Below are 13,859 nucleotides of genomic sequence, written 5' to 3'. Positions count from 1 at the left end.
AAGTTAATTATTTTTTCTTTTCTGGTTTATTTTTTTTTAAAGACAGAGTCTCGCTCTGTTGCCCAGGGAGTCAAGTGGCACAATCCTGGCTCACTGCAGTCTCTGCCTCCTGGGTTCAAACGATTCTACTACCTCAGTCTCCCGAGTAGCTGGGATTACAGGCGTGCACCACCACGCCTGGCTAATTTTTGTATTTTTAGTAGAGGTGGGTTTTGCCATATTGGCCAGGCTGGTCTCAAACTCCTGACCTCAAGTGATCTGCCCGCCTCGGCCTCCCAAAGTGCTGGGATTACAGGCATGAGCACCGTGTCCAGCCTAATTATTTTTTCAATTGACAAAAATTGTATGTATTTTTGTGTATAATTGTTGTTTTGAAATATGTATACATTGTGGAATGGCTAAATCGAGCTAATTAACATGCACATTTCCTCATATGTTCATAATTTTTTGTGGTGAGAACAGTTTAGATCTACTCTTAGCAATTTTTACAAATACAATACATTGCTATTAACTAGAGTCACATGCTGTATAATAGATCTCTCACATTTATGCTTTCTATCTAGCAGAACCTTTGTACCCTTTAACCAACATCTCTCCAACCCTTGCCCCTCCCCAGCCCCTGGTAACTACCATTTTATTCTCTCCTTCTGTGGGTTCAACCTTTTTACACTACACATATAAGTGAGATCATATGGTATGTATCTTTCTGTGTTTAGCTTATTTCACTTAACATAATGTCCTCAAGGTTCACAAATGACAAAGTTTCCTTCATCTTAAAGGCTGAATTCTTCTGTGCATATATAGGACATTTCCTTGATTCACTTATCTGTTGATAGACACTTGGGAGACCGAAGCAGGTGGATCACTTGAGGTCAGGAGTTCGAGACCGGCCTGGCCAACATGGTGAAACCCTGACTCTACTAAAAATACAAAAATTAGCTGGGTGTGGTAGCGTGGGCCTGTACTCCCAGCTACTAGGGAGGCTGAGGCAGGAGAATCACTTGAACCCAGGAGGCTGAGGTTGCAGTGAGCCGAGATCGCATCATTGCACTGCAGCCTGGGCGACACAGCGAGACTCTGTCTCGAAAAAAAAAAAAAAAAAAAAAAATTAATGCTGCAATGACAGGAGTGCAGACATCTCTTCAACATACTGTTTTCATTTCCCTTGGATCTGTACCCAACAGCTGAATCATATGCTAGTTCCATTTTTAACTTTTTGAGGAACTTCCGTATTCTTTTCCATAATGGTTGTGTTAATTTACAATCCCACCAACAGCCTATAAGTGTTCCCTTTCCACTGCATCCTCACCAACACTTGTTATCTTGTCTTTGGGCGGGGGCGGGGGACAGAGTCTCACTGTGTTGCCCCAGCTGGAGTGCAATGGTGCAATCTCAGTTCACTGTAACCTCTGTGTCCTGAGTTCAAGCGATTCTCCTGCCTCAGCCTCCCAAGTAGCTGGGATTACAGGAGTGTGCCGCCACACCTGCATAATTTTTGTATTTTTAGTAGAGACAGGGTTTCACTATGTTGCCCAGGCTGGTCTCGAACTCCTGACCTCATGATCCTCCCGCCTCAGCCTCCCAAAGTGCTTGGATTACAGGTGTGAGCCACTGCACCCGGCCTATCTTGTCTTTTTGATAATTGCCATTCTAACAGGTGAGAAGTTGATATTTCATTGTGGTTTTGATTTGCATTTCTCTGATGATTTGTGATGTTAAGCATCTTTTCATATACCTGTTGGCCATTTGTATGTCATCTTTTGAGACACTGAGACATGTCTATTCAGATTCTCTGCCCATTTTTTTAAACCAGTTTTTTTCTTACAATTGAGTTTCTTATATATTTTGGATATTAACCTCTTATTCAACTTATGGTGTGCAAGTATTTTCTCCCATTCTGTAGGTTGTCTCTTCAGTCTGTTGATGGTTTCCTTGGCTGTGCAGAAGCTTTTTAGTTTGATGTAATCCCATTTTGTATATTTTTGCTTTCATTGCCTGTGCTCTTGGGTTCATATTTTTAAAAATCACTGCTTAGACTGATGTCATAGAGCTTTTCCCCTATATTTTCTTCAAGTGGTTTTATAGTTTCAGATTTTACATTCAAGTGGTGTTCAATCAATGTGGGTAGGGTTTTTTGTTGTTGTTGTTGTTGTTGTTTGTTTTGTTTTTTGAGACAGGGTCTTGCTGTGTTGCCCAGGCTGGAGTACAGTGGTATAATCACAGCTCATTGCAGCCTCTACCTCCCAGGCTTAAGCAGTCCTCCCACCTCAGCCTTCCAAGTAGCTTGGACCACAGGCACATGCCACCACACCCAGCTAGTTTTTGTATCTTATAGAGATAGGATTTTGCCTTGTTGTTCAGGTTGATCTCAAACTCCTGAGCTCAAGCAATCCTCCTGTCTCAGCCTCCCAAAATGCTGAGATTACAGGCATGAGCCACCACACTGAGCAATCTTCTTGAGTTTCTTTCATCGATGTTTTGTAGTTTTCAGCATACGGTTCTGTCACCTTCTTGAATAAATTTATTCCTAAGCTTTTTATTTTACTTTATAGCTATTGTAAATAGCGTTGTTTCATTTCTTTTTCAGATAGTTCATTGTTAGCATATTGAAATGCTACTGAATTTTCTATGTTGATTTTATATCCTGCAACTTTACTGAAGTGGTTTATCAGTTCTAACAGTTTTTGTGGTGGAATCTTTAGGGTTTTTTAATATATAAGATCAAGTTATCTGCAAAGAGGAACAATTTAATTTCTTCCCTTCCAATTTGGATGCCTTTAATTTCTTCTTCTTGCCTAGTTGCTCTAGCCAGGACCTCTTATACTATATTGAATAGAACTGGTGAGAGTGGGTCAGGTGTGGTGGGTCACATCTGTAATCCCAGCACTTTGGGAGACCAAGGTGGGAGGATCACTTGAGGCCAGGAGTTTGAGACCAGCGTGGGCAATGTAGCAAGACCCTGTCTCTACTAAAAATACCAAAAACCCAAAACAAAACAAAACAAAACCAAAAATAGCCAGGAGTGGTGGCGCATGCCTGTAGTCCCAGCTACTCAGGAGACTGAGGCAGGAGGATGGTTTGAGCCCGGGAGGTTGAGGCTGTAGTGAGCCATGATCATGCCACTGCACTCCAGCCTTAGTGACAGAGTAAGACCCTGCTCAAAAACAAACAAACAAACAAAACAAAACAAAAAAAAGAAAAAGAAAAAGAAAGAACTGGTGAGAGTAGGCATGCTTGTCTTGTTCTTGATCTTAAAGGAAAGGCTTTCAGCTTTTCACCATTGAGTATGATGTCAGCTGTGGGCCTGTCATACATGGCCTTTGTTGTATTGCGTTCCATTCCTTCTATACGTAATTTGTTGAAAGATTTGATCATGGAACGATGCTGAATTTTGTCAATTGCTTTTTCTGCATCTGTTGAGATGATCATATGATTTTGTTGCTGTGGTGTACCGCATTTATAGATTTCTCAGGGTAATTTGGAGGAGGATCTGGGGAGACTTTGCATGCAGAGTGCCTGGCACACAGCCCAGGAGCCGCTGTGGCAGTGTGATTACCGACTGATTTCTGCTGCCAAGCAGCTGGCTCCAGACTGACTAGGCAACAATCCCGTCCCCACCTTCCTACCCCACCGTCCTTGCTCGGGAGGGCTGAGACTTGACCCTCTGGGTAGAGAATGATGCATTCAGGTTTCCTGGGTGGCAGACACCCCAGAGCATCCTCTGTGAGCCCCTGGATGACAGGAGTCTGAGGGGTGGGGAGGGGCTGTTAGGAAGCAGGAACTAATCCAAACTACAAAAATCACATTGGCTCCTAGTCCTGAGTCATCATTTTAACCCAGAGGTTGCACACAGACATCTAATTTAGCCAGGAGACAGGTTCTTTTGGCTACAGCATATTAATAAACATATATTAATTTGAATTATCAGCATCTAAACATCAGACAACTTCACCTTAGAAACATATATTTCAGGCTTTGTGAATGATCTGGCCACCTGGCCCCCTTTTCCAGTGGAGTGGGGGTTGCTGCCTTCAAATGGACATGGGTTCTCCAATTTGCCACAGCCCTCCCTGCCCACTGCAGCCTCCCCGCTGGCCGTATCACTATGTGTGCCTGCTGCCTGGGCCCGGCACCCATGAAATCTTCAGCAGTTGCAGTGGCTCTGATCTCATGGCATGAGAAGAACCAGGGCCTGGGTTTGAGATTTGTGTGGTTTGGGACAATTTGCTGGGTGACTTCGCCAGGTCACTTCACCTCTCTGGGCCTCATTTTTGTCATGCTCTGCCCATCATCAAGACTGCCTGGAGACTGGGAGACCCCAGATGACAGCTCCTCCAACCGTCTTCCATGCATTTCTCACACATGCTGTTCCCGTTTCCTGGACAACCTCTTCCTCCCCGCCATTCTCTGTGGTAAAACCATCATCCTGGAGGCTCAGCTTACAGGCCACCTCTTCCAGGAAGCCCTCCTTCCTAGCAGAGTTGTGGCATGTCCTTCACAGTGCCTTGCTGAGTGCACGTCTCAGATGGGAAGATTGTTAGCAGGACACTGCCCTGGAGGCTCCTGAGGGTGAGACCTGTTCTTGGGCATCTCTGTGACCTCCACTCCTGGCACAGAGTGTGGTCCTCAGCAGGGCTGGTGAAACCTTTAACACCCGTAACCCAGTTCTTTTCTCCTGCCCCCTACCCCCACCCTGCCCCGGGTCACAGGGTGCTGCTGGATAGCTGTGTGGTGTCGCAGGTGGGTGTGGACCAGAGTGAAGAAGACAGGACCCGGCCCCAGAGCGCTTCAGACCAGGTATGAGAAGCACCGGGCACCGGCACCTCTGAGGCCTGGCTTGGCATCGGTGGAAGGATGGGGACCTTGTCCACTTTGCTTGCAGGGGGAATTTTGGCTGGTAAGATGCCCACAGGACAGAGGAGCAGGGTGGCAGGTCCTGCGAGACCCCTTCTTGGCAGGGGTCAGATAGTGGCCTAGGCCGTGGGTTGGGAGTCGGGTGGACCCGGCTCGAGTCCTCCTGTGGGTGCCTAGCTTGGGGCAAGTCGCCTTCACACTCTGGGTCCCAGTGGCCACCTGTGTGCAAGGGGGCTACAGACACCTCCCTGGGGCCTGTAGGAGGACCTGAAAGGGCTCGCACACTGTGAAGTGTGGTGCTGTGGATGCTTTGTTCCCCCATGTGCCAGGCTGCAAGAGAGTGTCCCTCATCACAGGTGACACGTCCAGCTGTTAGGACCCGTAGGTCCTGGGTGCACTGCCCTCTACAGGTTGTAGGCTACTCCTGGGATGCCCAGAAGGTGGGCAGGCAGGACCTGACTGGCTGGACAGGGCAAGAAGCAGAACTGGGCCCGTGTGGACTCCTGAAGGCAGATCTAACAGGAGCTGCTGAGACTAGGGCTGGGGGCTGATGGTTACAGTTCCTGTTTCCACTTTATCTTTGCAGAAGCTGTGGGAGGAAGCTGGGGAGGAGGCCGAGAAGGAGGCTGAAGAGGAGGCCAAGGAGGAGGCTGAAGAGGAGGCTGAAAAGGAACACCAGGACCGCGCCGAGACCAAGGAGGAACCTGAGGCCGAGGCCAAGGCTGCCAGTTCAGGAGGTAGGTGTGGTGGTGGTAGTGGTGGTTTGCACAAGAATATCTGAGGTCCTTTCAGGCTGGAGGCAGCCTCCGTGCAGGGGCAACCCCTCCTCCTCTCCCTCCATCTCCTTGCCCCCATTGCCCCCTCAGCCACCCTGTCTTCAGGAAAATCCCATCCTTGGTGTCTTGGGGCCACATTATCAGAGCCTACTGATATATCTCAAAGGCTCTAAGGAATTGCACTGAGGCCCAGGACTCCCAGTGGGGCCGGGGAAATCCCGATCCCAGCCAACTCCTTCCTGCCAACCTCTCTCCGCCAGCCCCTCCTGCAGGCCCCTCCTAACCAGCCCCTCCCAGCCAGTCCCTCCTGCCAGCCTCTCTTGCCATTTCTGCTCAATGAGGATGCAGCGCTTGGGCTACTGCCCAGTGAGGGTTTGGCTCAGACATCACATAGCTGAGTGAAAACTGGAACCAGAACTTGCTAACAGAGTGTCCTGGACTCCACGTCTCTTTCTAAGCTTTTCCTGATCTCCAGCTGTACCTAGCACATATATTTTGCTGTGATTTACCACCCTGCCCTCAATCCTGAGAACTCAGGCAATGGCGGAGAAAAAGCCCCAAGGAGTCCAGCAACAGCTGGGCCCTGGAGCCGGGACAGGCGGGCCCCAACCCCAGGCCGGCGGGTATTGCGTGCCTTACACTCCACCTTCCCCACGCCGTGGGTCTTCAGCCGCTCTGTGAGGCAGACAGGCCATTTTACAGATGAGAAAGCTGAGGTTCTGTGTGTGCGGATTTGGCCAAGAGGTCAAGGCACAGACCTACATTTCACTCGTGGCTCCTCTCTCTCTTCCTTGCTGTGTGACCCAGAGCCAGTTCTGTGACCTCTCTGAACCATGACTTCCGAATCAAGAAAAATGGGGCAATAATAGTACCTAGCTCACAGGTTGCTGGGCAGAGTAGGGGAGACAATGTGTCAAAGGCATCCCAAACTGTGGCTGGCACTGAGGGAGGAGTCAATATTGGGACGAGGATGTGTCTCAGCCAGCGAGCGGTTGAAATGGGACTGGACCCATGTGTCCTAACCCTGGGTGTCCTGAGCTTGCTCCCTACTTGGTCTTTGAAAAGGGTTCTTTATTAACTTCAACACATATCTATAGGAATTCCTACTAAGTCCAGGCCTAGGGCTGGGTCCCCACATGGATGAAAAAGACCAGGAGCAAACAGATGCAGGCTTGGTTCGGTGGGGCTGGTTCTGCCCCTTCCCCAGGTGATTTGGAAGCAGGTGGTCTGGGACCCACATCTGAGAAACGCTGAGGCATAGCCATTTGCACTCAAAAGTATGGGCCTGGCCAGGCGCAGTGGCTCACACCTGTAGTCCCAGCACTTTGGGAGGCCGAGGTGAGCGGATCACGAAGTCAGGAGATCGAGACCATCCTGGCTAACATGGTGAAACCCCGTCTCTGCTAAATACAGAAAACATTAGCTGGGCGTGCTGGTGGGCACCTGTAGTGCCAGCTACTTGGGAGGCTGAGGCAGGAGAATGGCGTGAACCCAAGAGGCGGAGCTTGCAGTGAGCCCAGATCGCGCCACTGCACTCCAGCCTGTGTGACAGAGTGAGACTCCATCTCAAGGAAAAAAAAAAAAAAAAAAAAAGTATGGACCTAGACCCAGCAGCTTTGGTGTAACCCGGGCGCTGGTTAGAAATGAGAAACTTGGGTCCCAGTCCAGACCTGCGGAATCAGACTCCTCGTGGGAATAAGATCTGGTGATTTGTCTGCACATGTGTGTTTGAGGGGCAATAGCCTTGAGCCCTGGTTCTCAAACCTGACAGCCCATTGGAATCACCTGGGGAGATTTAACAATTCCTGCTGCCAGGCCTCATCCCAGCCATTAAATCAGAATCTCTGGGAATGGGCCTGGGTAACAGAAAGCGTCAAACCTTCCCAGGTGATTCCAATGCATAGCCCAGCTGGGGAACCAGGGCCATAGGAAGAGTTACTGCTTCTGGTTGGAAGTGAAATTAATTGACCTCCAGGGCTGTTTTGGACTGGAAAATTCTACCAGGCTAAGAATGTTTGAGTCCTGGGTTCTTTGGGTCTAGGAATCTGAGAGTCTGTGAGTTCTGGGTTCTTTGATTCTAATATTTTTGGGAAATGCTGCTGGTGGTTGGTAAGTGAAGGGGGCATGAGAAGTTGGGGGCCTCCTGGGCTGTCCCTTGGTGCTCTTGGGTGGCCAGCCACAGGACCTGATGACACATTAGACATTGAACTCCAGGGACAAGAGTCATGCTTCTGGCTTTGGGTAGCACTGCTGAAAATGCAGGTAGGCACCAGGCTGGTCGTGTTAGGCTGGTGGAAGAACCCCCACATATCATCTCCCTCAACTCTGTGCTCCTAATTGCAGTCCCCAGGGTCGCACCTCTGCCTGAGACCCTCTGGCCCCAGCACCATGGCTACACCAGGCCAGAACATGGAGCTGAATCGCCTAGTCCAGGACCAGCTACCTGGCCAGGTGGCCCCTGCCTCTGCGTTCCAAAACCTGGTAGAGCATCTCCCTAATGTGCCCAGCTACCGTGTCCCAGTCACCCGCATCCCTGTCCTCACCTCCCGGAGAACCAGCTTGTCCAACTCCAGCTTCGCCAAGGAGACCAGGAGCTCCATCCGCCGACTAGGTAGCACGATCCCGCCCCACCCAGCATGCTCATATCTGTGGCGTGTGCTTCTGCTCGGCTGGGGCTGTCTTCCTCCCTGGGTGCCGTGGTCATGGTGTGGACCACTAGTTGTGCTTATGGAAAACCATCTCCTCTTCCTCTGCCGATCAATACCTTCATCCTGCTTTGTGGTAGTGACTTGAGAGGTTTTAGCCCCTTTCTCTTCATGCCTAAAATTCCACTACAATTAGCAATTCATTTATTTTTTCTCTCTCTTCCTCTTTCTCTCTTTCTTTTCTTTTTTTTCTTTTTCTTTTTTTTTTTTTTTTGAGACAGAGTCTCTCTCTGTCACCCAGGCTGGAGTACAGTGACGTGATCTCAGTTCACTGCAACCTCTGCCTCCTAGCAATTCTTGTGCCTCAGCCTCCTGAGTAGCTGGGATTACAGGCACACGCCATCACGCCTGGCTACTTTTTGTGTTTTAGTAGAGATGGGTTTTTGCCATGTTGGCCAGGGTGGTCTCAAACTCCTGATATCAAATGATCTGCCCACCTTGGCCTCCCGAAGTGTTGGGATTACAGGCGTAAGCCACTGTGCCTGGCCAGCAATTCATTTCTTTGGGTTAAACATACATTTCTTTCTTTAGGCACATCATTTTTATATAGGTAATCATTCACACCTTAGTTTAAACAAGTCACTTGCTCAGATCTCTAGGCCAAGAGGCTTGGACAGGGAGTTTGGGATCAGACTGGAGGGGAATGAAAGGAGGGAAATGGAATAGAAGAGTAATGTGGGTGCTGATTGCAGATAGAACCCACTGACCTTAAGTTTGCCGCTCAGCAAATTCCATTTCAGGAAAGAAGCTCCAGGTGCAGACAGGCATCCTCAGAGGCTAGGGTGGAGCGAGGGCTGTCTGGATCCATTGATTGTGACAAGGTCCCCGTAGTGGCCTTTGGGCTGCCACTGCTCACTGCCTGAAGACAAAGAGCTCAGGGACATACTGGCACCCTGGACTAACTCCTGCCACTTTCTGACTTAACCAAAGCCAGACATGCCTGCTTTCCCTTTTGATTGGCTTGTTTATTTGTGGTTGACACGGTGCAGGGCTGCCTCTGAGATCAGTCCAGCCAGGCAGGAGAGAACATTTCATGGGAAGACATCCACTGTTGTCCTTCTCTCCTCTCCCTGGCTTGAGGTGGGCACAGAGAGGAGGTGAGGTGGCACACAGATCATCCAACAGTAAGGGGTGCCACCCCGGCCTCCACCTTCTAGGCAAGTCTTGAATCTACTATGCCAAAGCAGCCTACCCCTATCATTGAGGATACTGAATTGCAAAAAAAAAAAAAAAAAAAAGAAAAAAAAGAAGAAGAAAAGAAAGGAAACAAAATAAAAAGACCTCAAAGCATCCCCCAGTTCCCATCTCCACAGGCCACTCCCTGATAACTGCTAAATCTGTACCAATTCTATTATTTTTTTTGGGCGGGGGAGGGGGACGGAGTCTTGCTCTGTTGCTCGGGCTGGAGTGCAGTGGTACCATCTCAGCTCACTGCAACCTCTGCCTCCCGAGTAGCTGGGACCACAGGTGTGCACCAGCTTGCCGGGCTGATTTTTGTGTTTTTAGTAAAGACAGGGTTTCACCATGTTGGCCAGGCTGGTCTTGAACTCCTGACCTCAGGTGATTTGCCTGGCTCAGCCTCCCAAAGTGCTGGGATTACAGGCATGAGCCACCGTGCCCACCCCCAACTCTAATTTTATTTGCTTACTATTTTTCTTTCAGTGGATTCTCTTTTTTATTTAACTAAGTATATTTAAATAGGAAAACTTCTTATTACTATTCAAATGGAAAACCAGCATTGCTTGCCATAAACAGAGGCATAAATAAAAATAACCTCAAATACAATGAAAACACAATGGTATTGCTGTTTTCTAATGAGACGGATGGGCCCACTGAAGGTGCAAATCTGGGGCCTGCTCTCTTAGCTGCAAGTGGGATTAGGCTGTGTTTTAAGAGAGGTTCTAAGGCCACAGAGGCACCGACCTGAGATTTCCTCTCTGGCTATTCACTAAAAGAGGGGTAACTTTTTTTTTTTTTTTTTGAGACGAAGTCTTGCTCTATTGCCCAGGCTGGAGTGAAGTGGCGCGATCTTGGCTCACTGCAAGCTCCGCCTCCCGGGTTCACACCATTCTCCTGCCTCAGCCTCCCGAGTAGCTGGGATTATAGGCACATGCCACCACACCTGGGGAATTTTTGTATTTTTAGTAGAGATGGAGTTTTGCCATGTTGGCCAAGCTGGCCTTGAACTTCTGACTTCAGGTGATCCTCCTGCCTCAGCCTCCCAAAGTGCTGGTATTACAGGCGTGAGCCGCCACGCCTGACTGCGAGTAACATTCTTATTCTAGGTTATCTTTTGCTTTGTCTGTACCATCAAAGAACATCTCCTGTCCTCCCCAGTCTCTGGGAGCCCCACATTTGGGGAAATGTTCCCAGGGACACGTTGACACAGGGGGCTGACCCAGCTGTGCTAGAGCACATGATTATTCTAGATGCTACAGACAAGGTAATAAGAAGTTGTAGTAAGAACATTACTTCCATTTTATTTTATTTTTTATTATTTTGTGAGACAGGGTCTCGCTCTGTCGCCGAGGCTGGAGTGTAGTAGGCGCGATCTTGACTCACTATAGGCTCGACCTCCCAGGTTCAAGCTATCCTCCAACCTCAGCCTCCCAAGTAGGTGGAACACTGTGACCAGCTCAGTTTCGTATTTTTGTAGAGGTGGGATTTTGCTATGTTGCTCAGGCTGCTCTTGAACTTAAGGGATCCTTCCACCTCAGTCTTCCAAAGTGCTGGGATTACAGGCATGAGCAACTGTGCCTGGCTCCCCTTACATTTTTAACAACTTCTCCAGTCCTGCTCATCCTCTTCTCCAGAGGATTTAGGGTTTGATCCATCAAACTATAGAGTAAGTGTAAGCAATTTAACAGAGTGCTGGCTTTTCTTATGAAGGCCATTTGAAAAAAAGCACATATTGGCTGGGTGTGGTGGCTCATGCCTGTAATCCCAGCACTTTGGGAGGTCAAGGCCAGCAGATCTCCTGAGATCAGGTGTTCGAGACCAGCCTGGCCAACATGGTGAAACCCCATCTCTACTAAAAATACAAAAATTAGCCAGGTGTGGTGGCAGGGGCCTGTAATCCCAGCTACTCAGGAGGCTGAGAAAGGAGAATGGCTTGAACCTGGGAGGCAGAGGTTGCAGTGAGACAAGATCACACTACTGTACTCCAGCCTGGGTGACAGGGTGAGACTCCATCTCAGAAAAAAAAAAAAAGAAAAGAAAAAAAAAAAAAAAGAAAAAGAAAAGAAAAGAAAGAAAAGAAAAAGCGCATATATAATTATTTCAAAATCCCCCCGCTTCCCTCTTGTGGGGGTGTATCCCTGCCTGCCTTGCTGGTGCCCACACCTGTGCCCGGCTGCTACTGGGAAGACCCCCTAGGTGTGGGGGAGAAGGAGGAATACCAGCCCAGCCTCTCAGTATCCTCTGACCTTGGACGTGGGGCAGACCTGTCCCTGCAGTCCCTGAGGTGGGTGATGGAGCCCAAGGTAGGGCCATGTCCAGGCTCCCTGGAGAGGACCTGATTCTCAGAATGTGGGACATAGTACAGGGCCTCTCAGAGGTCCAGAGTCAGGCTAGCTGATGAATTTGGGGGCCCCTGGCATGTACAAGAACAAGGATATACCCAAGCAGGTACCCAAATAGGGAGTAGCGCTCACTACGCAGTCTGTTACCCTTTATTGGAGGGACCCCGCCAATGTCTCCATTTGATGCTCTTCAAGAATGTGAGGCCAGCCGGGCCCAGTGACTCGCGCCTATAATCCCAGCACTTTAGGAAGAGCTCAGGAGTTCAAGACCAGCCTGAGCTGATCACCTGAGCTCAGGAGTTCGAGACCAGCCTGGGCAACATGGTAAGACCTCATCTCTACAAAAAATACAAAAATTAGCTGAGCATGGCGGTGTGCGTCTGTGGTCCCAGCTACTCGGGAGGCTGCTGGGAGGATCACTTGATCTTGGGAGACAGAGGTTGCAGTGAGCTGCGATTGTGCCACTGCACTCCAGCCTGGGTGACAGAGTGAGACCCACTGTCTCAAAAACAAACAAATAAATAAAATAATTTTTAAAAAGAATGTGAGGACTTGGCCGGGTGCTCACACCTGTAATCCCAGCAACTTTGGGAGGCCGAAGTAGGCGGATCAAGAGGTCAGGAGATCAAGACCATCCTGGCTAACATGATGAAACCCCATCTCTACTAAAAATACAAAAAATTAGCCGGGTGTAGTGGCATGTGCCTGTATTCCCAGCTACTTGGGAGGCTGAGGCAGGAGAATGGCATGAACCTGGGAGGTGGAGCTTGCAGTGAGCCGAGCCCAGCTACTTGGGAGGCTGAGACAGGAGAATGACATGAATTCGGGAGGCGGAGCTTGCAGTGAACTGAGATTGCACCACTGCACTCCAGCCTGGGAGACAGAGCGAGACTCCGACTCAAAAAAAAAAAAAAAAAGTCTTTAAGAATGTGAGAACTTGTGCCTTCTGGCTCCTCCCCACATGCCTGGGAAGGCATGGTCACCCTAACTTGGGGTGGGGAAACTGAAGCTCAGAGTGGGGGAAGCAGCTGACTCAGGCTGTGCTAGGCCAGGTGCCAGGACTCTGGCTCCCCGTGCTCTCTCTGGAGGCTGCCGCTGCCTCAGCTCTCGGAGCTTGCTCAAGTGCAGGGAAACCAAACTGGGCTTTGAGAGCTAGGAGAGCTGGGCTCCAGGCTGTGTAGGGGAGCTCCTATGGCTTCTGTGGCTTCTTTCATGGCTCCTGGGCTGGTGGCTGTGACCCTTAGAGGACCCCAGGCACCACGTTCTTGCACCCCCTGCATGGAGCTTTTCTGTGTGCCCCATTGGGAAGTGAAGCTATCAGAGCCCCCTCCAAACATGCTTTCTGTGGTTTTCTTCAAGAACACAGCCAGACTCCTGGGACCTGGCTTTTGTCTCTCTCTGACTTTCTCCTCTCCTTCCTCTCCCCCAGTGCCTGCCACGAAAGAGCACCCGGAAGTGCAGGTGGAAGATACGGATGCTGATAGCTGCCCCCTCTTGGCAGAAAAGAATCCACCCTCACCCGTGTTGCCGCCACCGTCTCCTGCCAAATCCGACACCCTCGCAGTCCCAAGCTCAGCCTTGGGGACACACAGGTTACCTTTTATGCTTCTCTTGGGCTTTTCTCGGCACTATGCCACCTGTTTATCTGGCAGATGAAGAGACTGAGGCCAGAGGGAGAAGCAGCTGGACTAAAATCACACACAGCGAGTTGGTGTCAGAAGTGGGACTATCATGCCCCTTCCTGGTTTTCCTTACTCCTGGCTTAGGGCTCTTATAAAAGCTCTCATGGGAGGCCCTGTCCCAAATGCCCTCAGCTATAAGTCAGAAGGAATAATATAATAAATAATATAGTAATAGCGGGACATGGTGGCTCCTGCCTGTAGTGCCAGCACTTTGCGACACTGAGGTAGGTGGATTGTTTGAGGCCAGGAGTTTAAGACCAGCCTGGCCAACATAGCGAAACCCTGTCTTTCCTAAAAATGCAAACAAAGTAGCTAGGCATA

General features: G+C 49.5%; 1 protein-coding gene across 1 annotated transcript in view; it reads left to right on the top strand.

The window, feature by feature from the left end:
* CNGB1 (cyclic nucleotide gated channel subunit beta 1) overlaps nucleotides 1-13,859 on the top strand; it is an 88,325-nt gene that overhangs the window by 26,175 nt on the left and 48,291 nt on the right. The window contains exons 14-16 of the mRNA XM_073015419.1: nucleotides 4,710-4,797; nucleotides 5,441-5,591; nucleotides 13,286-13,448. Coding sequence (XP_072871520.1) covers nucleotides 4,710-4,797; nucleotides 5,441-5,591; nucleotides 13,286-13,448 — 402 coding nt within the window. The remainder of the gene's footprint in view (nucleotides 1-4,709; nucleotides 4,798-5,440; nucleotides 5,592-13,285; nucleotides 13,449-13,859) is intronic.

The sequence above is a fragment of the Chlorocebus sabaeus genome, chromosome 5 (genome assembly GCF_047675955.1).
Source record: "Chlorocebus sabaeus isolate Y175 chromosome 5, mChlSab1.0.hap1, whole genome shotgun sequence".
Classification (NCBI taxonomy): Eukaryota; Metazoa; Chordata; class Mammalia; order Primates; family Cercopithecidae; genus Chlorocebus; species Chlorocebus sabaeus.
This window is presented reverse-complemented; position numbering and strand designations above follow the sequence as displayed.